Here is a 27985-nt window from a genome sequence, read left to right as displayed (position 1 = left end):
ATAATAACAGGACACAAGATCGTCATCTTGAAAAAAATTTAAATAAAGAGTCACACCTGAAAAAAAATCCAAAATAAAGAGATTTCACTCACTACTTGTTAAATTAGTACAGTGTTTGTTTATAATTACAGATAATAAATTTATATGACACATCTGTACACCTTTCATGTAGCCCCCACAGCAGTGCTTGTTCTGTCTGGCTGTACAAAAGTCACGACATGATTAGCAACAGCAGATTTTCTTTATTCTCAGGAACTAATGGGGGGGGGGGTGTCCTTTAAGATGGTAATGAGAATCCTGTATTTTAGAAACATTCTGTGTTAAATATATATCCCATAAAATGATCTCTTACAAATAAATGTTAGTGATAGAGGATGTAGAAAGCTGTTTTGTTTTTGTTTTTCTGTCCCCACTGCAAACGACTGTGCTGTGCTATTCATTCTTCCATTTGGCTTCTCTTCTGATTACCCCTTCATTCAAAAACCATCTTTAGGGTAACAAAGACACAATGGGAAAGAAGGCATGCATGCTTCGAATAGTATTGTATCTCCAACGGAATCTGCACATGTTGCAGTACATATAGCCCACTCTACCAATACAGCATGTGAAGGGCAGTTTTTTCGGGGGGGGGGTGTACCAAAACACTACATCATCACAATCTTCATTCAGTCACACACTCAGTAGCGTCATCCTTTCGCATTATTTCAAATGTCGTGAACATGATGGAGAAGGTCCCGGTGAAAGATGAAAAAGAGGCACTAGTAGTGAAGTTCTCTGCTCCTGTGTACCTGCTGCACGGAGGGCCTGCCGTAACTTATTCACTGAACGGGAGCGTTTGTCTTGATTCTGTCTGAAGTCCTCTTGTCTGCCACGTAATACTTTGTAACACACAATAGTGAAGCACGATGTGCCTGGATTCTAAAAATACATCAAAGTAAGAAGCAGCCCGCAAGTTCCACCAATGCGCTTCGGGATTAATATCTTAGTTTTGAAACAAAAATCCAAAGTTGTCAACGTGTGACTGCTAGTACACCTTCAATTATTTGCATACGATGCCCATTTCATCCTGCAACGTTTACTCTTATTTCGATTGGTAGTTTCCTTCATTTCTCAGGGTGCCTTTCAGTTCACAGAAAGCCAACGCCCCCTAGTGTCTAATCTACTGTCTGCTCTTTTGTTGTCAGAGCACGGATGGTCGCGTTGACCACTAAATACTCGAGGTCGGGGGGAAAAAGGTTACCCTCTTGTGAAGTAAAGGCAGTTCAGTTTAGTTTGCGCCTTCTGAGGCGACTGCTACTTAGCTGACTGGCACCGCAAAAGCTGCAGTGATGTGTGCTCTTTATGGGCACCCCATTATCACCGATGCCATTTTTGCATATTTGTTTGCCTCAAAAACACTCCTTTGGCTTCTTCCTTTCTCCTCCTGCTTGCTCCTCAGATGTTTTTTTTTATTTATTTATTTTTTTTAGATGAGTCCTTCATGCAACACCATGTTATGATACAGTGTATTGTACAGGGTTGTGGTTGAAGGCAGGACTTGACTACTCCAAGTAGATGTCTTCTGTGGGGCATGAAAACTCCACAAATTCTTTGTAGTACAACTGGAAGGCTTTCCTGTAAGACAGAGACATGCCAATAAAAAAAACTGACTGGACAATATCATTTAATCAGTATATTGATGTGATTAACTGACATTTTATGGAGAACTGACCTGGTAAATTGAATTAATTACATAATTACACAATTTTACAGCCCACACACCGGGTTTCTCCGGCCATTAATTGGCAGCTATGCGTGGCATTGACGTGTCAATGTCAACCGACGGCCAGGGTCCGGTTGCCGGACGACACGGAAGCACAGTTAGCTAATAGTTTTACCAGCATTAGCATCTAATAACACTAGTGTTGTAATACAGACCATACTAATCGAGACCAAGACCTTATCGAGACTGGAGTATCGGCGACTGAGACTTTTGGAGGTCGAGAAAAGACCCAAGACTATATATCAAACAAAAATCACAAAAAATAGAGGACAAAATGACAATCTTTTCTTTCCTTACGTTTGCAACAACACGAAAAAATCTGATAGGTGTTTTTTCCAACTCTATATTTAGACAAGACAGAATAGCGACCAAATTATTCCAAGCAGACCGTGATAAATAGACATCAAGTGTGCCAGGCACATGCTCAAGCAAAAAAAGGGCTGCCATTGCCAAAATTATTCATACAATTTAGAAAAAAACGATCGTATTTTATTTTACTTGAGCTAACGTCAATAATGCAACTATTAAAAAAGGTGAAGGGACACTACGGTGGATATAAAAAGTCTACACACACTTGTTCAAATTGCAGGGTTTTGTGATATACAAAAATGAGACCAAGATAAATTAAAAAACAAAAAAAAATCTCCACTCTTAGTAAACTTCCTGCACAACTCAATTGAAAAAGAAATGGGAGAGAAGTAAAAGTAAACGGGGATGTGGCTGTGTTCAGACTTAAGCTATCATATTCAAACTCATGTTAAATGGGAGCACACCATTTAAAGTGCCTCTGATTAGTCCCAAATAAAATGTTCGAGTAGGCTTTTCCTGACATTTTGGTAGTCAAATCTTGCAATCCAACACTTTGGGAGCTTCAGTAGCATCAGAAGGCTTTGAAATTGCGGATTTCGTTAGCACATAACCTTGTAGGCTAAGTGCTAGGGTAGCAAGCATTTTTAGCCAGTGTTGCGACACAATTAAGCTATTAACTCACCCTACTGACTCTGCAACAGCCTTGGTAGAATCTTCAGACACAAACACATGGCAGGCAAATCTCTGGTCTGCCGGGTGCTTGGTTATAAAACCAAAATATCTGCAGGGACGCAACAAAAGTTAACATTCATCACTCAGACTCCACTCTGGTATTCTAGTGGAGGGATGTAATGTTCATTCTTTAACAACAACAAAATTAGATTAAACCTTGAAAAAAAGCAAGCAGGAATGATGTTGTTGGATGAATAACAAAGAATAAATAAAATACCCCTGAAAACAACATGTCGAACAAAGATTGAAATCCCAAAAGTAAAACAAAACTTTGTTCAAAAGCAAGCGTAAAATAAACAAAAGATCAGCAGGAGAGAAGAAATTGGAAGGCTTGCTTTGGAAGGTTTACTATGGTTGACTTACTTGCAGTTTTTGGGGTGATAACCACAGAAGGAGACGTTCTTTAACTGGAAAAAGTGACTGCACTCGTTACTCTGACAGAGAAATAAGAGGAAAGGGAACAGGCACAGTAATGTTTCAATGAATAATCAGTAAAGTAGAAGACATAACTTAAGTATTAAGACACATTTGTTTTTGTTTTTGATGGCATATTTGGAGAGAGAAGAGCAAGGTTAGATCGAAGTTAGTGAACGTCTGTCAGGTCAGACATTTAACATGAAAAAAAAACCTCATTTCAATTTTTATTTTATTTATTCCAAATTAACAGTACAAAATGAAATGATTGCCATTAATTAATTGTCCGACAATAAAATAGTTGCAATTACTGCCTGTAGTGTATATACATGGCCACGTGGTGGCGACACACCACCAATGTCCAATTGACATTGCTTGATATACATACCCTATCACAGGCGTAATAATCCTCATGAACGGCCAGTTTGATTCCCTTCACACTGATTTCCAGGATGCAGGATGAGGGCGGGTTGTGCTTGACTGTCATTCTTCTGTTGGTTGCAATCTGGGAAGAATTCAGTTCTATTTAAGCCATAAGTGATAAAAGACCACAGGGGTGCTGATGTAGAGAAGAAGAAAAAAAAACTAGGCACCTTCTGCATGGCTGCACAAAGGACATCGTTTCCTTTGTGGTAGGGAACTTGGACTGAGCCCAGGAACTTTAGCCGGTATCGGTCCAGCCACTCTGTATTCTTTGCTAAAAAGAGATAAAAGATCCACGCAGCGTTCATAAATACATTTGCATTCATTTTCACATTGTCGTTCATATTGTAGATCACTAGGAAATGCCAGCAACCATTAGTCTCTACATGTGTATTTAGTATGTACTTTTTTACTCTTGTTTCTTTTTTTCATTTAAAAAAAATCTTATCAAGCAAATATCTACTGTAATGATGACTATGCTGCTTTACAACTTTGTGTAAAGTGAGGATCTCAGTATTTGAGTGTTTGAGGGTGCTTAAATACCTTTGAAGCTGTCAGCCTCCTTGGTCACCTCGATAGCATAGTAAGCGGGGAAGATCCCCCGGGCGCCCGTTCTCATGTTGAAGCCCTCATACCAGTAATCCTCCCCTTGCATCTCAACCAGCAATGGATCATCCACTTCCAGCTCCAACTCATCATTATGCCTTGGGACAAACCTGCAGAACACACACAAAACACAAAGATGAAGCCGAAGATCTTGTGGATCTCTGAAGGCTTGCACAGTATATGCTAGCTAATTGCTCATTGTATTTAAAGGTCCAAGAAATATGTATTTTCCACTGTCAGGGTTGAGCTTGTGCTAACAGTGAAGATTCATTGTAGTTAAGGCGCCGCACACAGTCTAATTCGGGGACAGGCAACTTAAATGATGGAGGAGGCTACGATTTTTCATCAGCCACATAGGACCATGCACTTCCTAAAGTGACAAGAATGCAATTGTAAATATGGACAAAATACATGCCAGCCCGCGAATAGCGAAAAGTCGTGTGTAATTGATGTCTATTTCTTGTAAACCCACCAGAAATCTTCTAAAAACAGAGAAACCTTTCGAATGTGTTTACCATGAAAAACTGGGATTGGATTCCCCAAATTCACACACACATACACGTTTTTTTTAAATATTGAGAGGAGAGGAAACATGCTTTTAATTCACCCCATTTTCGGATTTTTTTTCCCCTGAAAAACAACAAACAAATACTGAGCATTCTTTCCTTTTTTCAAAATTAATCAAGCGGCCACTCAAAAGTGTGGGTGTGGGCCACATTTCGGCCCGCGGGTTGCCCACCGCTAGCCTGGTTTAAGGTCAAATAGGCCGGACCAGTGAAATTGTAGCATAATGAATAAAAATAACAAATGTGTGTTTTCCCCTTTTGTTTTAATAATGTGGAGTGTAAGAAAATCTTTATATTGAATGAACTATCCTTTTAAAAGACATTAAAGTGGAAGCCAACCCAAACATGTTTTTTTTTTTTTTTTTTAAGAATATGTTCTATGCAGGCCCACACAGCATTCTGATTAATATTGTGTTTGTGGAATATGAGTTAAGCCGTTTTTAACCATCTCCGGGGGCGGCCATTTTGTCACTTCTGTCGACTGAAAACAACATCACACACCCTCAGGGCTCAGATAACGACCAATCATGGACAGCTTCAGAAAACAAGTGAGCCTGTTAATATACCACAAAATATCATATTGCAAAAATGTAATCAATTTATGAAGATCCAGGAATTCTTTTCACAGATTTTCTAATATGCGCAATAATGATCAAAAACTATACCAGCTCTCAAACCGTACGACTAAAGTGAGAACTATTTTAAATGTTCAAGAAAGACAACTGCCATCGGCCCTGTTCATTTTCACACTTTCACATTTTCACATGAACCAAAACATGGTAAATATGTAGATACTGTATATTGGATGGCATCCATTTTACCGGCATCTTATTTCTCCAAACTAACAGCTAATGTTGAGTCAAACCACGTGAAAACAAACAAAACACGCACGCCCGAGGGGAGTGAGTATGGGAATGTTACGTGACAAATGAAACAATGGGTTGGCTGGCACTTATTAGGCAATTGTTACCAAACAAGTGTCCACTCCAGACAAACCCTCAGAATCAAGAAGCCGTGTTTAGTTATGTAAGCGCGCATTTATTAGGAATATTTGTGGTTCCTGCCAAATGAAAGGTTTTAGATAATCTGGATTATTTGTTGGTTTGCTTATCCTGTCCGACCAGTGGAAAAACAAATGTCTTGCCCCTGAAATAATAAAAGGGTCATTGTTCCTTTGTTTTCTCAGAGAAACAGGGTGAACATTGTTAAAGATGTTCCTATAAAAATGTAGTAGCTTTTTTTTTTTTTTTTTGGACTTGTCACACACGAAGATTTTCGGTCATATTTTCGTCTCACCTGTAGACAGCTCTATGACTCTGATCCTGCTCCTCTCCGTTTATGGTGCAGGAAAATAAACCAAAAGACTCAGCACCTAAAGTTGTCAGTTTTAGAGACACAAATTACAACAAATTAACATGTGTAAAATGAACAAAACTGTTTTTCCTCTTGTGTTGTATAAAACAAATGGGAGATTTTGCAGTCAATCATGCACGCTAAACGAATGGAGCATATTTTGTTCGCTCTGCGCCAAAGTGACCATCACTTTGCTTCCTTTGCTTTAATAATTTCATTTCAAATCAGTATTTAATACCGGTTACTGAACTACAACTCTCTGGCAAAAAAATGAGGGAATCCCCAGTCACAGAGGATGTTTATTCAGTTGTTTGAGATTGTAGGGGAAAAAAAAAAAAAACCAGATCGCAGACATGACACAAAACTAAAGTCATTTCAAATGGCAACTTTCTGGCTTTAAGAAAGACTAAAAGGCATCGAGAAAAAAAACATGGTAAGTCAGTAACAGTTACATTTGTAGCCCAAGAACAGGGAACAAAATTGTCGAATTGTGGACCAAAATTGTTCAGACACTGGCCAAAATATTTTTATCAACGAGAGGTTTGAGATCCAAAAATGTTATGACGGTTTAACATGATTTTGTCCCGCTCATGTCATCGAAGAAATCTTGTCAGCTGCAATCATCCCTGTCACATAAGAGGATCAATTAAGTGATTTTTGATGAGGTTCTTCAATTTAATCTTGTTAGATCCTTAAAGTGTTCAGTAAAGATAAGGCGCCTTTGCTGTACTGTGCGAAAATAAAAGGTGGAAGATGAAAACAGTGCTACTTTGACTCACTTTAACTTGTTCAGTCACCAAACTTGTAACTTAAAACAAACTAAAAGATCGTAACTCAATTTTACTAGTAGTGTATATAATTTTCCCTATTAAAATGAATTAAAATGCCATTAATCTGTTACAGAACCCCAAAACACCTTTTTATTTGTTTTTAATAAGGAAAATAGTACTGTTTTGTAAAGTAGGACAAATGTCGCACACACCCACACTGTGATGCAATGTGTTGATGTGTGCCTTTAAGGGGCATGACCCCGCCCTAGTGAGTGACATCATAAACTGCAGTCACTCAGATTGGCCGTTCACCGTTAGTTGAGTGTTAGCCTCTTCATGCTCGTGAGTATGTTCACTTTATATTGGGGTGTGACTGTTTGTTTCCTGTTCAATAAGCCTGCATTTCTTTTTTTTTAACGTTACTAGAGAGGCAGTGTATCTAAAGCTTGCGTGTAATAAAAAAATTAAGTCAAAGTTACAACAACAACAAAAATGCACGTGTACATTGCGCTCAGAAGACGTTGACTTACTTGATGAGCTCGATCGTCCGTTCATGAAGACGTTGAGAAACTTCTTGGAGAAGTGCAGGTCAACATCCGGCGTGGAATCGTCGGATAGACAAGCCGTGGCCTCTCGTCGGACGCCCCCCAAACCGGCGCAGTCGTCCTCCTCGTACTCCTCCCCGATGGCGGACTCATAGGGAGAGGAAACACAGTTGTCGTAGACCGTGGCCGAATCGCTGTCGTCGCTGTAACCTTGGTAACACTGCCTCAAACTGACAAGTTCGAGCTGAGCGTGCTCGTCCACCACCAGCGTGTATTTGACCGAGTCGTACGACAGGCCGCTGGCGTCCGAGCTCATGGAAGTTCTGAGCGCGGCGGCTCTGCTCTCCACCACTTTCTTTATTCTTTCGTCCGCCATTATTCTGTCCACGTCCTCGTCCTCCCCGCAGTAGCTTTCGTCCGTTGCGTCCACGTACTCTACCGACGACCCGGTCCGCAACATTGCCCCAACCCCTCTTCCTGACCCCTTGAGACTGAAGTCCAGCGCCAGGGAAGGATGAGCGGACACAGCCATGCTAGGCGGCGTGATGAGCGATTCCACACAGGACGCGTAAGAAGGCGGGGCGATGTAGGCTTCGTCCTCCTCGTAGATGGAGGGGTTGGACTGGTCAGGTAGTGGCTGGTAAGGAGGCGGGCCTTCCGTATCGGAGCTAATGGACATGCGGCCCTGCTCGCTCAGCTGCGAAAGGAAAGGCCGGTCCTGCGTGCACGGAACCTCCGAGGGGTCAGAACAGCGCCGCACCGGGGTCAGATAGATCTCCTCCGTTGGCTCCAAAGGAGACTCTGTGTGGTACTGGAGCCTCTCCTGTTGGTAGCCACTTCCATCCACCTTTCCTGCTGGGTAGAGAGGAGCCGGTTTGTAATTTTGCGGCGGCGGCGGCGGCGCAGGTGGCTTCTCCTGAAACTTGGGCCGCGTGGACGCCGCCGCGGTGGAGCTTTGCGAGCGCCCCGATGTGTGCGAGTGCCTGCAGGGGGCGTCGGTGGAGGTGCCTCTGTCTTTGGTCTGAGCGCCGCCGCCGCCGCCGCGCACCTTGTCCTCGTCGCTCAGGCAGCTGTGCTCGCGCGGAGGTGTTAGCTCGCCTGGAAGACGGGCCAAGACACACAGCAGCACAATGACAGCCGTGCAAGCGCACAAACAAACGCAAAGGCCACACGCACAGGCAGAGTTTAGGAACATGACGCAGGCATGACCGCCGAAACCGAAGCATCGAGCACGAAGGCAGACGTGGCGACAAAATACAGAAAGTGCAAAGAACAGGAAGAGCAAAAAGTATAAAAGGTTAGGTAACATATGTCAGGATTACTCCGCTAAATCCCCTTTACTCATAAAAAGTCAAAGTACGCCGACGGGATGGTGATTGACCGGTTATGTCATAATCCATTGCCAGGACGCGCAGGCACGATGATTTGACAAGGGATGATACGCTGACGTCGGGAGCCACAGATTAGCAAATAACCGGTGAATAATTCAATAGAATTCAACTCAAACATTTTTTTTTCCAAGGATATATTCTAAGCAGGCCCACTAGTTGAAACAAGACATTCTGATTAATATTGCTTTTGTGGAATATGAGTTAAGCAGCAAAATCGAGCCATTTCAGGGGGCGGCCATTTTGTCCCTTCTTTCGACTGAAAATGACATCACAGTTGCTCAGGGTTTTAGATATTGACCAATCATGGCTCAGCTTAAAAAAAAACAGGTGAGCTGTGATTGGTCTTTACATAAATGAGATTCATAATTTCATATAGAATTGCATATATGTAAACAGCATCTAGGGGCATTACTAACACTAAATAACTTTCAAAAGTGGTGATTTGAGTAAAAATACAATTTTAAGTTGTTCCAATTCATTCAGTAAGAATACATTGAGCCCGCTTATATTGCCGCACGATAACGTATTTCTTTAATTGGATAAGCAAAATGTTGTTTCTTTAAATTAACTATCGCAATAATATCGATATTGCAATATCCAACACCCGTATCGCATGTTTAGTCAATATCGATATAGCAAATGAAAGGTGATAAAAGTTTTGGAAGACTGTTGGCATTTGGTTAGTGGGAGGCAGTTTCATCTGTTACATCATGAACATCTGTCAGGTTAGCTGTTTAATGTGAGAATAAAGTAAAAATGGATTTAAAATGGTAAAATTCTCATCGTGGATAATCTTGGATTTTGAGTCTTTGACCTTATTTGACTTCTGAAATCTGCAGTCTGTAATGTGTGAAGTTGCCACAAACGAAAAAAGCTCAGACCGAATGTATTTTATATTTTATCTTTTTGTCGACTATTGTTTGATTTCAAATGTGAGCCCCACCTTTCACTACACAGGCAAAATTAGAAAATAGACACAAACAAAGCAATTCATTTTCAGAGTCGTCTACGCAAACTCACAAAGTGCTTCATGTGAATAAAAAAAATAGCAGGGCTGAATACATTGAAATCACAAATGAAAATGGGACAAGCGCATAAGAATTAAAATGCGAGAGCAGCAAGGGCAAGTTGTCCTATTGCGATTTTGTCGCCGATTGTCTTTTGAGCATACAGAAATATTTTTACCGCCATTTGTGATACCGCCGTTAGTGAAGCCTGTGCTGCCTCACATGATTCTGTCAAGAGAGTTAGAGCAATGACTTGGGACAGCTCGACGCTTCTACACACAAGCACAGTGACGCACTCACAGTCGTTCGGCAGTCCGAGCAGCTTGCTATTGAAATGCTCAACTGTGGCCATTTAAATTCGAATGTTATTATCAACATGCCACGTCTGAATAATAAATCCAACCTGGGAAATGCACATATGGTTCTTAACATGTCATATCGCTTTAATCAAATACGTTAATTCCGATCATATGCGTAAGAGGCAACAAAACTCACCAGTTTTGAGAGGTGAAGATGAGCCTGAAACTTTATCCTGCCATGTGTATTTCTTGCCAAAGGAATTGTTGTTTAACGTGTCCTAAGGAAAAGCAGAAGGTAAAGAACAAATGAAGGAAGTGGTGGGAACGGCAGAAGATGAAGAGAAACGGCGACGAAGTCCTGGATCCCGAGACTCCACCTTTTGTCCCCAACTCACCACACAACACACACAAAGCTTTTTTTTTTTCTTTTTTTTTTTCTGGTGAATATCCACTGAATGAGTCTTTTGTCTGAGCGTAGTGGTGTGAATTTAAAGGGAACCAGACCTTTTCCCCACTGGGAGAGGATACAATTCTTTAATTTTCTATTATATTTGATTTTTCATTCTTGGAACACAAAACCGGGGTTTCACCGCAATTCCGTTGCATCTGTCCATACAGAGACAAAGCATTTTCTATTCTATTCTATTCTATTCTATTCTATTTGTACAGTACATATATCCGAATAAAAGGTGTGATTCTGTTTCCAAACATAGTATGTTCAATTGGACTGTCAAGCAGCATGATATGTGGTAATTATAATTATTGTGAATAATGGTCAACTTATTTTTTATTAAAGAACCAAGAATACGTTCTAAGCAGGCCCACTAGTTGAAATACGGCATTCTGATTCTGATTCACGACCAATCATGGCTCAGCTTCAGAAAAAAGCTGAGCCGTGATCGGTTCTTACCTGAGCTCTGAGCAACTGTGATGTCATTTTCAGTCGACAGAAGTGACAAAATGGCCGCCCCCCTGAGATGGTTAAAAATGGGTGGATTAACTCTTATTCCACAAACGCAATATTAATCAGATTGCCTTGTTTCTACTAGGGTGTATATTCTTGAAAAAAATATATGTTTGGGTTGACTTCCACTTTAAAGCCACAAACACAAAACCTCACACAAACAATACATTTTCTGAAACTCTTAATTTAGATCAGACCTGAGTGACGGTAAACAGTTTTTAAAAAAAAAGAACTCCCAACACATCTTGCTGCTTTATGTTTTTGATGCCCATACTGTACATGGACATACAGTTCATACGTAGCGCAAATGTTGCACGGGGGATACAAAGAAAGAACTGGAAAGTCCTGTGTAAAAATATTCTGTTGCAAATATGGTTCCTTTTCCTAAATCCACCCCCCGACGCATGACTCACTTCCCAATCTTATGTACCAGGCAGGGACGGAGCTGTCGCCGTGGTAACTAAAGACGTAAAAACCGTCTTGCCGCGAATACAAAAAGATCACGGCTTTGCGCAAGTGACTCATGCGGCGTGTGTATTAATTACTCGGATGGACGCGGATGTCACTAGACCGCCCATCATTTACCATCAAGTCTTAACAGTTTCGCGTGCATGTCATTGGGAATAAATGTGTCCACAGATGAATGAGTCAAGAACACAGGTAGATTTTTGCCTGAAAGCCCAGACTCACTCAGAAGTACTTACAATAAGTGTGGTGTAACCAGATGGGAGATTATCAGGACTCAGGATTAATCCTGATATCACGTCGGCCTTTCTGTCTGAATACATTTACTCAAATAGTCTTACAGAGGGCAAACAGCAAAATAAAACCTGCCATGTAAGTCTGGGTGGGGGGGGGGGGGGGGAAGGACATTTACAAAATGTTTTCTCACTAGAGTAATGACAATGGACTACACGAAAAGTACTATGGTTTGTCGCTCTTGTTTTCCAGCCACAGAAGTCTGTGAAATGAAGCAGAGCTGAATGTACAGTTTACAATTTTATTTACTCACTGACCTGGAAACAATCACCCAGTTCCCTCTGTGTCTCTTTGCAACTCCGAAGCACTCGGATTGTAGCATACAATCCAGAAATCATCGGCACGCACGCGTCTTATGTAATCGTCTCAGCCACAAAGGTTGGATGTGATTCCTGTCCGCATGACTGATGAAATTACAATTAAAGCAACCACATACAAATGAATCCATCATCATTTGTTGCTCATTGTTGACAGTAATTATTTTCCCACGAACTACACATACTTGGGCCACTACGATACGATACGAGCAACGACAAATGGGATTGTACATTCGACAAACCTAGAATGTGTGGGATTCATTGAGGTAAGTGTACAATATGGATGTAAGTAAGCGAATGACTTCCAGGCAACACGGCCGTTCGTAGCAATTGTGCCCTTCATACTTTTGAGATGCGACAACTCAAAACACAAACAGGAAACTCGAAAGGACAATGGTACGGCGGATTCACACAGGCAGTTTTCCACCTCAGGGAAACTGGACAAACTAAAGCGCTGACAAATGTGATGCTGCTCAGGAGATCATTTTGACAGCCCGGAGGAGTGGTGTAGAATCATCGAAAATAAGAAATGCAAACTGTTGCATAACCACACATAGTCGAGATGCCTTCATATATACTGTGTGTGCGTGTGGTATGTATGTGTATATATATATATATATAATTTGCTTTTCGTTCGAGAAAAAAAAAAAAATATATATATATATATATATATATATTTTTTTTTTTTTTTTTTTTCTTAAACGAAAGCAAATATTTGCAAATGTTCTCTTTTGATTCAACACAAAGATAGTAAGTCTGCTTTAGGACAAGAAATCTGATCATATTCACTGGTGAAAGGCTGAAAAGGATTTGGACAATTTTAAATTAAACTATGTTGAGGTTCCACTTTAAAATACATCGAGCTTACGTACCGACATACTATGTCAAAATTGACTTTTTTTTTTTTTTTTTTTTTTTTACAAATCTACACTATTTTGGTAAGTCCATCCGTTAGTGTTTGAAAAATGGAATCATCTTAAACTGTTGAAATGGCTTGCTGTCTTTGACAATGCAATGTTAATGGTTAAACAAACATGTCGTTTTTGATGTCTCTTAAAAAGTAAGGATTTTGGAGGTACAAGGATTGCGGCCGACGCTAGCGATATATGTGTGTGCGATATATGCAAATCGTAGCAATTACTCTTCCACATCTGGCAACCTCTTGGCGTCTGAGCATAATTCTTAGTTCTCTGCAAGAGCTAAAGCTAGCCCAGATCTCCAGCATCATCGATCAAAGCATGGTCGATGCACCTGATCAAGATATGTTACCGGAGAGCCAAAACAAGCTAAACCAGACGTTTAGGGCTTTTATGTATCCATCAGGTGGTTAGGAATTGAGAGAGAGAGAGCAAAGCATAGTCCCAACAGCATAAACAATTGCCACCATATATCATTTAAAATCCGAAATCATTCCGACACTGCTGAAGGAACATGACGACTAGATTTACATTCATTGGATGACCAGAAACATGACTCAAATGGGCATCCATGAATATAGTCCACACCTCATAAATTGTGTCCGACAAAACAGTAAAATCAAAAAGTCACAGGGCAACACAGTCCCGCGACAACGCCGATAAGACTATTATGAAAACTTGCCATCGTAAACATCTGTCACTCCTCGCAAACCGCACGTATCAACTTTGAACTTCCTGTCTATACAGACGTATATTCCATGATTTACGCTACAGATTTGGACAAGATAAATGCGCTGTATGAGACAGGCGCATTATACTTCCACTCACTTGCTCATATAGGCTATTGTGTACCTGTGAAGTACGCCGTCAACATACACCCATCAAGCATTCTTTTCACAATGATCATAAAACAAGGTCACACATTTGAATACAACACTTGAAATGATACGCACACCAAGAGGTGAAAAGGTCTTGACAATGAGATTATTGTTCATCTGAGTGAACACAGCCTCTCAGAGAAAACGCAAACGTGATTGCATCAATAGTAAGATGAGCTCCATTGTACAAAGAAAAACAGAACGATGAGACCAAATCAACAATTCCCTCTTCGGCTGTGTGTTTACAGTATGTCAATTAAAAAAAAAAAAAAGACTTTACCTGTGTGCGGGGCACAATTGGAAAGAGGTTAAGGGTCGTAGGTCTTTTGGGCCGGTAGGTATCCATGGTAACAGGTACTGTCGGGTCCTTGGTGACTGACGGTGGTGCGATGGAGGCCTTGGAGGACTCTTTGTCACCGCGGAAACCGTCGGCACCATCAATGAGATCCAAATGCAGCATCTCTGCCTGGAGCTGTCCGACAGCTCCGAGCTCCGCCCTCCCCGGCCTGCTATTGGTGCCTCGCCTCATGTGGCCCTGCAGTGATTGGAGGACACATCCTGTCAGTTGTAGCGGCGAGCAAAGGGGAGAGGGAGCGCGCGTGGACGAGATGAGGAGACTGAACTGGCCAATTAGAGAATTTGCTTGACTTTGGCTTGCAGTACTCTCACTGTCAACACCGATCTGCTTAGAGCCCAAACACGGCTGAGGATATTCAATGGTGAGAGCTTGGACCCCCCCCCCCCCTGCCTCCCCCCCTTCCTCTCGTGTATACACAGTGTTTATAGCTGCGCAGCTTTGCTCTATTTTCTTCAACATACACAGATGGTACATGCTTTGACGGTCTGACTTGGCCTAAAAAAAAAAATCCCCACTACATTGCCAGTTGGTCGAATTATGAAGACATTAGCTTTTTAGCAGTAAAGGATGTATCAGTCAGTCAACACACATTACAGCGATGGGGGAAAAAAAAAAAAAGCAGAGCTTGGAGATAGTCAGCTTTATTTCACTATGACAACAAATTATTGTTCTAAAAATAAAGTAGGGTGAAAATTAGTGCAGTGCGGCAGCTCAGTTGAAACTTTTTAAATGTCAGACCGGGAACAAATTGCTCCTTGATTACAAGCTCTTCTTAGATCAAATTCATGGATCGGTTAATGACAATTTTTTATTTTTTTTATGTTGCAAAAGTAAAACTTAAATACCTATTCACACGCTTTGTAAGTCAGAACTAGGCAATTGTGATTAGAATAAGGATTTTCACATACCTCAGAAAAATCACACGACTGTACTCACTAGGTCACGCCTTTTCTGACTTCGAGCACACAGGAGAATAAGGGCCTTAGACCTATAGTCCTATTTGTCAAATGCCTGAAAGCTCATGGCCGCAATCCTGAAAAATTCGTAACAATTTGCCGTATCACCTTTAACATAATGCTGCAATGTCACATTTTTCAAAATGAATACAGTGTATACATATTATCAGAGCCGGGCATTTTACAAAAAATTCCTGGTCCGTTTATTGTATTCCGCCTACAGCTGGGGTACCCTTCTAGCGTCCGTTTATCCGCCATTTTGTCCAGCCGGACCAAATCATAATCGTCTATAGTCCGATCTGACTATCATTTTAAACGGGCTTCCGTTAGCTTTTCCAACTACCAACTTTGACAAACTACCGCTAGCAGATCGACCCCCGCCCCACCCCCCGCGCTAATTGATATTTGAAACGACAGACTCATGGTGAGGCACGGAAGCCTCACCGCAGCCAGACTAAATGCGACTCCTTTTAGCATTCTTCTAGGACCTTTTTGGACCTTTATGGAACTCGGAAGCCTCACCGCATTTAAAGTAGACGCATTTAGAGAGTCTTTTGTTTCAAATATCGCCTTGTCTTGTGGTTCAAAAGTGACCCATTACCATTTTTAGGTGTAGATAAAAATCTTTTTTCCAACTAATTTTTATGACTGTCCCTAAATGCACCTTATCATTAGAAAAAGTGATAGTTTGTTTTTGTTTTTGTTTCCATGTGGGCTGTACACCACTCGGGTACAAAGATTGCCTTATGGGTTATTTTTGACCCGTGAATTATAATAGCATTTAAAACTCATGGCTGACTGATGACTGACTACCAAAGTGAAAACTGTTACTGTCGGTAAACTCAGGACACTGGAACTGCTTTGAATGCTTAAAAGGCTCATTTTCTTTTCCCTGGACTATTTCAAAGCAAAGATCAATATCTGCTAATGCAACCTGCTTCTGCTCACCCGCTTGTGTTTTACGGCCTCAATTTCTAACCGGCCCCTTTAAAAGGCACTGCTGTGTTGCTAGGAGACAAGTGACGACGTGGAGGCGGGCGAGGAGCGCATGCTGCTGGTCCCTTGACGACGCTGCAAGACGGTGATGCTGAGCATCTCATCCAATCAGAGAAGCCAAAGCAAGGGGGAACTCTCACAATCACCCAAGGTTTCAAAATCACGACTCGCAAATAATATAAATCACAACTATCTCAATGAGAATGTCCAGAAAGTCTCATTCATTGCCATTAGAAGAAAATCCATTCAGAAGCACAAACAGTTGTTGTCACATAACCAACGATTATACACTAAAATAGTCATCGATGGATCCCTAGATGCAAAAAAAAAAAGAAAAGAAAGAAAAAAAAAACGACACAAGGCGCTTGTCTGTTTGTGTTTGCGTTGATGAGGCCGGGTCCTCTCCCTCCATGAGTGGATGAGATGACGTGAGCAGTATCCATGGAGGCGGTGCAAACCACCTCTTGGTGTATTTTCAGCTCAAACGCATGCGGGTGAGATATGAAAGTAGGTTGCCATGGAAATAGCTCCTTTAGCTATTTTGCTGAAGCATCCTCTTTCCGCACATCCTCCTTTCATTCCAATTAATTTGGTTGGAGCTCACGTCCAGCTTTCACACCGTTAGTGATTTGTTGTTATTGGTTTTATGAAATAACATTTTTGGAGCGTTTATAGCGAGTTCATTCATTCATTTTCCACTATATGTGGCCTGTTTAGCATTGAGGGTGACCTGGACCCTGAACTGCAATCACAGGCGCGAAACGGAGCCAAACAAGCATTTACACGCCAAAATAAATGAACAATACAAAAACTTACAAACTAATAATAAATATCATCAGTTATAATTTGAATACATACTGAATTTAAAGGGAAGGTCAACCCCCCAAATTTTTTTGTAATAACATGTTCTCTGCGCCTACACTAGCCAAAACATGGAATTCTGATTAATATTGCGCTTGTTGAATATGAGTTAAGCAGCAAAATCCACCCGTTTTTAGCCATCTCGGGGTGGCCATTTTGGCACTTCTGCCGACTGAAAATGACATCACAGTTCCTCACAGGTTAGGTAACGACCAATCATGGCTCAACTGTTTTCTGAATCTGAGCCATGATTGGTCGTTATCTGAACCCTGAGCAACTTCGATGTCATTTTCACTTGACATAAAGTGGCAAAATGGCCGCCCCCTGAGAGGGACAAAAAACGTGTGGCTTTTACTGCTTAACTCATATTTTCCATTATGTTTCTGTTTACTATATACCGGTAGATCTTGTTCATGTCGACTTCAATTGTATCTATTGTACAGATAATCAATTGAGGTGCTGTGTGTTTCTCCGGTTACCATATCGACCATTCCATATGTGTCCAACCTGCAACAAGTATTAGGTGACTGCCTGCTAATCGAAGCTATCCGCTCCTACACATGAGCATTTTCATCTCTCCAGCTGTCGATTACAATTACACACCCTAATCTCTAATGTCATTTTATACCTCTGAAGACCATCATCATCTTGACATTAAATCTGCATGATCCCTTGAACAGTAATTCAGGCCATTTTTTTGGGGGGGGGGGTTGGGATGTGTTTTGCATTTCATTGATCTTAATTGCGCAAGAACTATTTAAATCGCTCTCATGGAATGTGAATGGAAAGTACACGCACAAATTAAGGACACATTTTCTTGGAGTGTTTTGTGCAAAAGACCCAACTTGTTTTTGGTTTGTTTTATACAAAACAACCCAATTTTGGGGTTAAATCGACATCAATCTTTGTCTACCACGTTATGGGACATCTTGTACTTTGTATTTTACTCTATGTGTACTGCGAATATAATGAGGGAGCAATGTGAGTTACAATATGATATGGACGCTATTCTAGAAATGTAATAAATAAATAGTACTTATAACATATTAGTATTTGATCACACACTAGTTACTTTTTTGGACATTTGTGTGCACATACAAACACAGACACATACGCACGGTCTGTTACTGACAGGACAAGATGAACCCTGAAACCACTTGGGAGGGTTAGCACAATGATGATGTCACCGCCGTGGGCTAATGTGCATAAAACGAGGCCTCTGTGCTGAGGTCACACACAAGCACATTCACTCCCCGGTTTCTGAAAGTGTATCAACGCTTTATGCATTATTAAACAGGGCCGGGCCTTCTTCACACGTTGCTGAAATGCCGAAATATGACGAGAAGATGCGGAACGCCTGTCCGTCTGATCGATTCATTAGTGCTCAATTCTTTTTTGGCAAACAAATTGATGGGGGGGGGGGGCAAGGTTGCTACGTTATTTAGTGTTGTAGCCTGAAACAAATATTGGGAAATCACGCAGGTATTATGGAAGTAGAGTCAAGTGTAGCTGAGGACTTGCAAAAGCTCAATATGTGCCATTGATGTTACTGTCCTAGCATCCAGCACTCTTTAGTTTCAGATGCACTGAAACAAAGTTTTCTGGATTATGTGTTTACTAATGGTAACGAACGCTTGAGTAACCCCGACATTTCTTTCATCTGCGATGAAATGGCGTTTGATCACATCTTGTTTCTATAAGAGCCAACTGACTTGGCGAATAGATCGATTTCGCGTAACATTTGCTTCTGCTCAGGAAGGCTATTCTACGGTTAGCACCCAATTCACAGAGGCATGACAAAGCACAGTGAGCGACCCAAAAATATCAAATGCTCATCTGCTAGCATAAATGACTCAGGGGAAGAAAAAGCTTTCGACCCTCCCGTTGCCGTGGTTACGAGAGAAGAAATGAGTAGTATAGCTGATGGAGGAGGAGGCATCGATGGGTTCAGAGAGAACAGAGCCAAAAACATCTGACAGAATAATACATTCCCCTCTATAGCTTTCTGTCTCTGCAGCAGTCCAATCTTTTTCTGCCTCGCTCTTCTAGTTCAAACATGCTCCAATTGAAAGACTCATAATTTGTTGGTATGCCGGAATTTTGAAAAGAGGTTTGAGACAGAATGCCCCAAACTTGCTGTAAGATAACAAAACAAACATACATTTGTAAATGTCAATTGTTAAAGCGGAAGTCAACGCAAACATATTTTGTTTTCAAAAATATGTTTGATGCAAGCCCACTAGTTGAAACAGGGCATTCTGATAAATATTGCGTTTGTGGAATAAGTGTTAATCCGCTCGTTTTTAGCCATCTCCGGGGGCGGCCATTTTGTCTTCTGTCGACTGAAAATGACATCGCAACTGCTCACAACGACCAATCACGGCTCAGATTCAGAGAACAGGTCAGCTGTGATTGGTCGTTGCAAGCAGTTGTGATGTCAATTTCAGTCGACAGAAGACAAAATGGCCACCCCCAGAGATGGCTAAAAACAAGTGCATTTTGCTACTTTAATTTATATTCCACAAACGCAAAATGAATCAGAATGCTGTGTTTCAACTAGTGGGCCTGCTGGGAACATATTCTTGAAAAAAATATGCTTGGGTTGACTTCCGTTTTAAGTTGTGCATGATACAGTATACCCATCACACACACTTCAACCAGATGTCCCATTTACAGTCGGGCATCTGGTGTCTATCCTCTGCTGGCAGGAAGATACAGAACAACAACTCAGTTAGGACATCAAATCTCTGCGTCCTCTTCGGATTCAGATTGTATACTGTAACTTTACAAACACAGTTGTGTCCAAAAAAAAATAAGATGCGCAACAAAATGGACATTTAAAAAAATCAACTTCGAATAATCCAATCATTCTAGGCTAGGCATTATGATCTTTTGACCTTATACAGTATATTAACGCGCTTCCCAACACATGATTGAGCAGGAATAATTTTCTTTATCTTCAGATGGCAAAGGCCCAGCTTCTCTTTTGTCTCTAAAATGAGGATAGTGAACCTTTACTTTAAAAAAATAAATAAAAATCATTAGTTGAATTCGTTTTGCTGTAGTCTTACCTTGATATCTGGGCCATTGCAGTTCAGGCTCATCCCACGTTCATCTGTGATCTCTGTAATCTCCGACAGGTCATCATCTTCAAACTCACCCAAGCTAATGTCGTGAGTCAACCTGGTCAAAGGGAAAGTGACAGATTAGGGAACAAATACAATTTATCAGGAATCAACCTCATCTGTAAAATGTGTTGAACAAATTAGCTGTCTCACAGAAAGGAGCACTAAGCCGAAAAATGGCCTCACGGACCACAGTCATAAAATCTCAGAGAAAGAAAAAAAAAATGCTGTACCAATTAAAAAAAACAATCAAACTTTATTCCTAAAGCACTTTTCATTTAAAAAACAAAAAACAATGCAACTGAAAGTCTTCTGCGTTATAAAATCACTTTTCAGACAAGAGCAGTAAAATTGCTCCTCAAATTACAATGTTGCTCCTCAAATGAAGGCTTTGATTAGCAAAACTGCTCCTCAATGATTAAAAAATTAACTTCAAGCTGAGTGACCTATTCATCAAATAGTTGTAGCTGCACATTTTATGCAGTCTCTGCTTCACAGTGTTTATTCCATTCACGACTCAATTCATCCAAGCATCTGAAATGGCACCTACAGCCCCAGGATGAGCCCTGGTATCGAGATTATCCTCCACAAATGCATCTTTAACTGCATGCGTGTTCAAAATGACAGGATCAAGAAACACATATTATTGTGCATACACAGCGTCTTTATAAGTATAAGTGTAGTAAGATTTATTTCACTTACAAGGTTTAACAATAAGATCCCTTTACCATATCTTTTTTTCTGTTTAGATTCTTGGGTTCTTCATCGTGTTTGTGGTCCGAAACAGTGCAAACATTTAATTTGACCTCTCGTGGACTAAAAAAAAAAGTGTCTGCTGCAAATGTAGACTAAAGACGTTATTGATAGTATTATAAACATGAAAGGTTTTACATTACAAAAAGATCATTGTAAGTGAATACAAGGAGGATCCAGACCTGCTAAGACCTTGTGTCTTAAGGAGTGGATTCCCTCTTGGGTTGACTTTAATACTTAGCAGTAATTTACTGTTAGGTCAATTTGGACTTCTTCAAAGAATGTAGAATCATTCTCCCATGACAGCACTATTAATTATAATTAATTTCAAGTTGGACCAGTTGTGCTCATGTAGATAGTGTGTATAGTCATAATCAGCATTGTTCAATATACAGTACTGGTCGAATAAAGATGCCTGTGAATATTCTCATTGGTCAAAGCCCTCCTTTCCATGTCCGCAATGTACTACGATAGGGGACACGAGGAGAGCCCATATCACAGCCATGTTTTTGTCAGTAAAAAGTTCGCATGAATTGAAAATATGCAGTGGTGAAATTAGGTTAAAAATGTCAGTAGCTCCGATATTAAAGCCCCACCTCCCACCTCTCCCAAAAAGAAAGGAAAGCTATGGCATTGCAGACCAAGGATGAAAACATCGCAATCTTAAGGGGAGACGTACAGTCATTCTTAACACAACAGACTTTCATAAGAAGGTTTTTCAAATCTAAATGGCCGTATTTATCGTATATTTTTCCGTACAAAGGCAAAGGCCCAACTTACAGACGTGTTTTTAGCTTAGTTTTCCAGGTCCCTTGTGATGTCACTCTGACCTGCCACGATGCCTCATATGTCCTGTTGCTTCCAACGCTAATTACTGCCAATAGCATTAGCATTCGTTTTATTGCTTTTAACTCATTAATACTAATCAGTTTACCGCTGCTTATACCTTGCACAACGATTGATAATGCTCTAAAATGATACTTGAATAACTGTCAACAAGGCTTTTATGATGGCATTGGTTTGCATTCTGGGAAAGTTCTCTTGGGCGGTCCACCAGTGTCACACGGTCAGTCTTTTGAGGTAGCACTGTTTTCTCCGTGTAGTGACGCTTTCCAGTAAAACACCACCGGGCGCTATTTGGCCAGCTACTTCGACAGCGACGGAAACGTTTAAACGTTTTGTTGCGTAAAGGCGATTTTCACGGCAGCGTTTTACATTACAAAAGCCTGCAGTCATTGCGTTTATGAGGCTCGGGTGTGACACGTTAAGCTCGCTTTCCCGACATCTGTATGCCGTTCTGGATTGTGGTTAGGTATACCAAACAAAGTGGCCAACAACGACATTAGTGCCACTAGGTAGCCCATGTCAACTATGTCAACACACTGGACATTTTCAACCTGGCATTTAGTTATAAAATCACATGCATGTACAGTATACCCGCATCTGTCTCCAATGATTCGCGGCTTTATACTCATACTTAGAGACTACAATGGTGCAAGCTGGCCGTCCATCAGCTTCGCCCTCTTGCAAGGACACACTTAGGACCGCAGCAGGACGGTCCTGTCAGATGCCACACGTCCCGCATAACTCACCATTTGATGGATGAAAACAAGCCCATCGCAGGCCTATTCACGCAGAGCTTTTCCTGCACTCACACCGCTGTCATAACAACGTTATGTGGGCTGTGTAGTCCCTGGTCATGCTATTTTCCTAGACACACAAAGGCATATGCATACCCCTCCATTCAAGGGCAAGCCTACCCCGAGCTTTAACAGGCAAAGAGTCAGCAAAGCGAGCGAGGACGTTAACGGTCGCACACAAACACAAGGTCACGCGGCCATGATGCTGCATTCCAGTCAAAACACAGAAAGCGTGCCTAATGTCCTACCATTTCTCCCACTGGTCCTCCATCCAACCCTCTCCTCCTTCCCCTCCCGAGTCCATACTGTAAGTGAGGAGGGCATCCGAAGCCGAGAAGGGGAGAAGGAGCGAGGGCTTTTCGAGAGTGAAGGAGGAGGGGTCGGGAGGAGTGAGGGGGAGGAGCGTCAAGGAGGAAAGCTGGATGAAAGGGGTGGAGGCGCAGCTCACACGGGTCGATGGAAGAAGCGTTACATTCGGAGCTTGCCGTTGCTCCTCTTGCACAGAAGCGATACGGTGAGGGAATTATTTCAAGCAGAGAAGCTGGGGCCATCGAAGAGGAGTGTTACCTAATCGGTGTCCCGCCTCTCTTTTCCACTCTGGTGTTTACACTGCCTGTGTGCATCAGATTTACTATGCCAAGGCGGGAAAATGCTGCCGTAAGCAGAATACTTGCCGGACGGAAAGCCCGGACAAGAGAAACATCAGCACAACAGGGCACTCCTCTCGCTATGCAGCATGGCCATGCTCAATTATTCATGAGGCCCATTGATCACATCAGACTTTTCACCCCTTTGTTATAACCCCTTTCCATTCATTTGAGGAAAAAAAATACTGTAGATTTGTTGATACAAACTCACAAGGCATATAGCAGCTAAAATATAGTCACCACTGTTGGTAGTGCAAAAAAACGAGACTATAAAGCCACACCTATTTAAAATGTGGGTTTTCAAAGATTCAAATTATTGTTCAAAAAATGGTCATAGGGATAACAGTCTGGGCTCATACCAAGAATGATAGCCGTTATGAGCGTAGCACGCCGTAAATTACACTTAATACTAGAATACGGACGCCGAATTATGAACTATTCCCAACCAGGAAATATGGTTCACCATTCTGCATGTGAAGTGAATTTCTTTGAGGTGGAGTCATCCTCACAATTGCCAGTCTTGTTGGGATAAAGATGGAGAACTTTGTTGTTGTTGTTTTTTTTTTTTTTTAACTTTATTATTATTGTTATTATTATTATTTTATAATTAATACTATATACTTATTTACTCTTACATTTTTTTTTTATTGCTTTGCCTTTCACTTGTATGGAACCCAGGAAGATTAGCTCTTATAGGTTGGAAGAGCAAATGGGGATCCAATGACAACAACAACAACAATGAAGAAACTTCAAGACGCAGCTTTCTTTGATTGACAAGCTTGTATCCAATGAAATCCAAAATGAAGTCCGCATGCAAACCTTTTCTGCTTTCCTATTTAAGCTAATGTTTTACTTCTTAATGGAGACGCAAAACTGAATATATTACTCACTTTTCGTGATGCGCAATGCGCCTTCACTAGTCTAATCATGGCATTCGGGTTAATATTGCATTTGTGGAATAAGTTGAGCAGCAAAAGCCATCTCCGTGGGCAGCCATTTTGTCACTTCTATCAACTGAAAATGACATCACAGTTGCTCAGGGCTCAGGTAACGACCAATCATGGCTCACCTGTTTTCTGAAGCTGCGCCATGATTGGTCGTTAGCGAAGCCCCGATCAACTGTGATGCTATTTTTAGTCGACAGAAAGTGACAAATTGGCTGCTCCCTGAGATGGCGAAGTGATGGGTGGATTTTGCTGCTTAACTCATATTCCACAAACACAATAGACAAAGAATAGCTTACATCATAAAAAGTGAAGCATGGCATGCTACTTTACCCTTGTTTAGAGTTCAGTAGTTACATACACACAAACATTGAATTCCAAACAAAACTGTGACCTGTGTTCTATGCACAGTAAGTTCCTGCTTGTATTGAAAATGTATTTTGTCAGAGTTGGAAAGTGTTTGTCATATTTGGTCTGTGTTGGTTTGGGTTTTTTTTTTTTTTTTTTTTTTTTTTTTTTTCAGTATTTCTGTCCGTCTCGTCAATCATTATTGTGTCCACCTGTGTGCATTCCACCCCCTAGTGTTAGCCAATCAGCTCCCTCCTACCTTGTGTGCCTCGCCCAGGTGTTCCGCGTTGTCGCGTCAGTATGCCTGTATTTAAGTTCCTAGTTTTCGTTCAGCCATTGTTAGATTGTTGTCACTGTCATGTAGTTTTTTTTTTCTCCAAGTGTTGTGTTTTGTTTCCTGGTCTTTCTTTGTTCCTTTGAGTTTTGGATTTTTCAAGACTTGTTTATGCTGATTTTTTTTGTTAATAAGTATTTTCTTCCGTACGCCCCGCTTCTCCTGCCTCCCTGCATTTGGGTCCTCGAACACGCGACCATGACAGTGTTTAGTCAAAATGAGAGGTAAGTTGTCTTAATATGTGGGTAAATTACATATGTGATGAATGTGATACATCTTCAAATAAAACCACAGCAGCAAAATAAAGAACCATAGCCTACTAATTTGATATCCACTGCCTGATGTTTTAATCCGTCATAAATATAAAAATAACCTTGCATAACTTTTCAGTAGGGATGTCCCCATCGCCCTTTTTGGGTCCGAGTCTTTTGTTTTTTTTAGTATATGCCGTTACCAAGTCCTAACCCGACACCTCAGCCAATACAAACATGAGTCACATGACTCACAGCCTAGCAAATCTACATGGAGAACAGTCATGAAATTTTTAGAACATCCAAATGAGGTCACGCTGACTGTCGGATGCACCAGACCGAGTTCCATTGTTTTAGGTCGAGCTATTGTCGTGTCTCAGTTAGAAAAGACGTGTTCAAAATACAGTAGTTGTAAACACAGAGACAGCAACGTGACTTGAGTATCTTACTGAAGATCGTTAGCTTCAGGAGCATTTGAAAAACGGCACTTTTAATGATTCCTCCCGCCCCCTTTCCGAGGTTATTTGATCAAGAAAACATCCACAATCATCATATATACAGTATACTGCCATCTTGAGCTCATCCCAAAAGCACAATTGCTGAAAATAGAAGTAAAAAAAAAAAAGCGATGGAGGTTGCAGTGATAGGTCAACAAATTGTTTTATTTGAAATAAAGGCTTTTTTTTTTTTTTTTTTAAATGTATCCAAGTACTTGTGGACTGTAGATGAAGGATTTGACCACAGAGGGTGAAGGCATGGCGGCGACACAGGAAAACAAGGCAAGCGCATATGGCTCCATTGGGATGAAGCCAACTTCAGGGCTCAGGATTACACGCTTTCCCTTCTGACAAAAAAATCAATTTTGAAACAATCAAGAAAACCTTTTGCACACTCTTTTCATAGAATGTCCAATTCAAGATTTACTTGATTTATAACACATTAGTTGAGGTTTTAATGCTCCAAGATGTTTATTAATATCAGACTAAACAGATTTGCTGCAAGGATTCCTGTATTTCAAATGAGAATTAACTTCCGGAGAAAGCTGTTCAACATGTGGATTAGAAATTGAGCGTCAGGTTATAGGATCCTCTATAGCTGTTGTCATTATTGATTTGGCAAATCAATTATTCATGTGTGCATGTGTTCAACGCCGTAACATTCTGTGAAATTGTAACACATTCACTACGTGATGTTAACTTAGCTCTGATCACTATCATTTGCATATCTTTGGATATTTTAGTGAATAACGTATTATAATTGATGGTTATGAACACTTATGTGCTGCTTAAGAGTATGCAGCGCTTCACTTTTTCCACATTTTATATTATGAATGCAGTGATGTGACCAAACAAATCTATATGACTTTTACTACACTTCACTTGATGTTGACATCATACCTGAACACTTGTTGATAGATGGCGCCTCATGTTAATAAATCCATGAGTGATGGTTATAATTTTTGAATGACACTGATTACATTTCTCAAACCAAATACAGAATTGTTTTTTGATAAGACTCCAAAAACTAACTTTGTGAAATATTTACTTTTTTTCCCCCTCCTTTTTTAATTTTTTTTTTTTTTATTGTGGACTTGAGTTACATTCAGGAGAAACAATGGTGTGATTACAGTTTTGTCTGACTTGGATTCATAAAAGTCCTGAATGTTGTCTTGAAGTTATTAATTTCATTATGAGATCGGGAAGATTCACTGTATGTCACCATAATCAGAATACTGATCTGTAACCAAATGTTTACAATTACATTATATTGTAAAAATCTACTTTTGTGGTATCGAAAACAGCATGCATTAATAAACACAATCTAAAAAATATATTAAACTATTATACATTTTTAATCGTAAATTATTATATTGATAGTATAAAACCAGTGGTGTGATAAAGCACAACATTTTGTACAATATTTGTAGTTCCGTTATACAGTAGACTACTATAAACTGTTTAACAACCAAATATAGCCACAGTAAATGAAATTAAAAAAACTAACAAAATGTGAAATTTACCAACTTAAAGTGGTGGTTTATTTCTTATTTCTAGGGGGTAAAAAACTACGTCTAACGCAAACAGAAAACTAAAACAACACACGGAGCATCATTCAATAAAAACAGCTTCACACTTAAGAGGATAACAAAATACACGCAGCAGGATTTCAATCAGCAATGACAAACCTCAGATGAAGGGGGGGGAACACCCCAAAAAATGATAACGCATACAAAACCAAAACACCGAGAGAACCCATCAATACCGGAAAGCACGAACTCAATCGCAGCAAGCAAGCATCTCAGCTCTGCTCATCGCGAACAAGCCCCGTTGCCGTTTCTGACCTGCAGCTGGCGGCAGACTTCATCTGAAGATTGCGGTCGGACTGCTGGCTGGCTTCCCGCTTTTCGCCGTCCGCCATGCCGCTCGGCTCTCATGCCTTGCTTAGCATTGAGCACTGAGCAGTGTGTGCCCCCCGCCGTCGGTCGGACAGTGACACACCTGACACATGAGATGATACCGTTGGCTGCGCGAGGATGCTGCCTTCACGGGCTGTGGTAAAATGGAAAGCGCACCGTAGTGCTCTGGCCTGAGAAATAGTTGACTCTAATTTGCATCGCTTATGATATTTGCACTTTAATTGTTGAAGACCGTCAGCTTTTCTCCCTGCCTTTTGTACCTAGCTTGTTAAACGTGCCCAACGGTAACCCCGTCCCTTTTGTATGCTCATCAACTTGTGATTCCTGTTGTCCAGCCTCTTCTG

The 27985-nt window shown here is 40.9% G+C and overlaps 2 protein-coding genes across 5 annotated transcripts in view; one reads left to right on the top strand and one right to left on the bottom strand.

Annotated features, from left to right (window-relative positions):
* Window positions 1–22: 22 nt before the first annotated feature.
* mapk8ip1b (mitogen-activated protein kinase 8 interacting protein 1b) lies at window positions 23–27731 on the bottom strand. 4 transcript variants are annotated; one of them, XM_086024934.1, is made up of 12 exons: window positions 27567–27731; window positions 20255–20366; window positions 14293–14547; window positions 10374–10455; window positions 7466–8578; window positions 6109–6184; window positions 4184–4356; window positions 3811–3914; window positions 3606–3722; window positions 3167–3237; window positions 2754–2852; window positions 23–1614 (listed from the first exon to the last, which is right to left on the bottom strand). In XM_086024934.1, the coding sequence occupies exons 1-12, from the start codon at window positions 27641–27643 to the stop codon at window positions 1542–1544; spliced, it is 2352 nt and encodes a 783-aa protein (XP_085881060.1). In that variant the 5' UTR covers window positions 27644–27731; the 3' UTR covers window positions 23–1541. The 4 variants fall into 4 exon arrangements, with proteins under 4 accessions (XP_085881060.1, XP_085881061.1, XP_085881062.1 ...); XM_086024935.1 differs by lacking the exon at window positions 27567–27731 and adding an exon at window positions 22950–23145; XM_086024936.1 differs by lacking the exon at window positions 27567–27731 and adding an exon at window positions 22654–22875.
* LOC147149704 (solute carrier organic anion transporter family member 3A1-like) overlaps window positions 24975–27985 on the top strand; it is a 36267-nt gene continuing 33256 nt past the window's right edge. The window contains exon 1 of the mRNA XM_086024938.1: window positions 24975–25198. The gene's annotated coding sequence lies outside the window, so the exon portion shown is untranslated. The remainder of the gene's footprint in view (window positions 25199–27985) is intronic.

Source organism: Filicampus tigris, chromosome 3, assembly GCF_054856515.1.
Source record: "Filicampus tigris isolate MCC_2025a chromosome 3, RoL_Ftig_1.0, whole genome shotgun sequence".
NCBI lineage: Eukaryota > Metazoa > Chordata > Actinopteri > Syngnathiformes > Syngnathidae > Filicampus > Filicampus tigris.
This window is presented reverse-complemented; position numbering and strand designations above follow the sequence as displayed.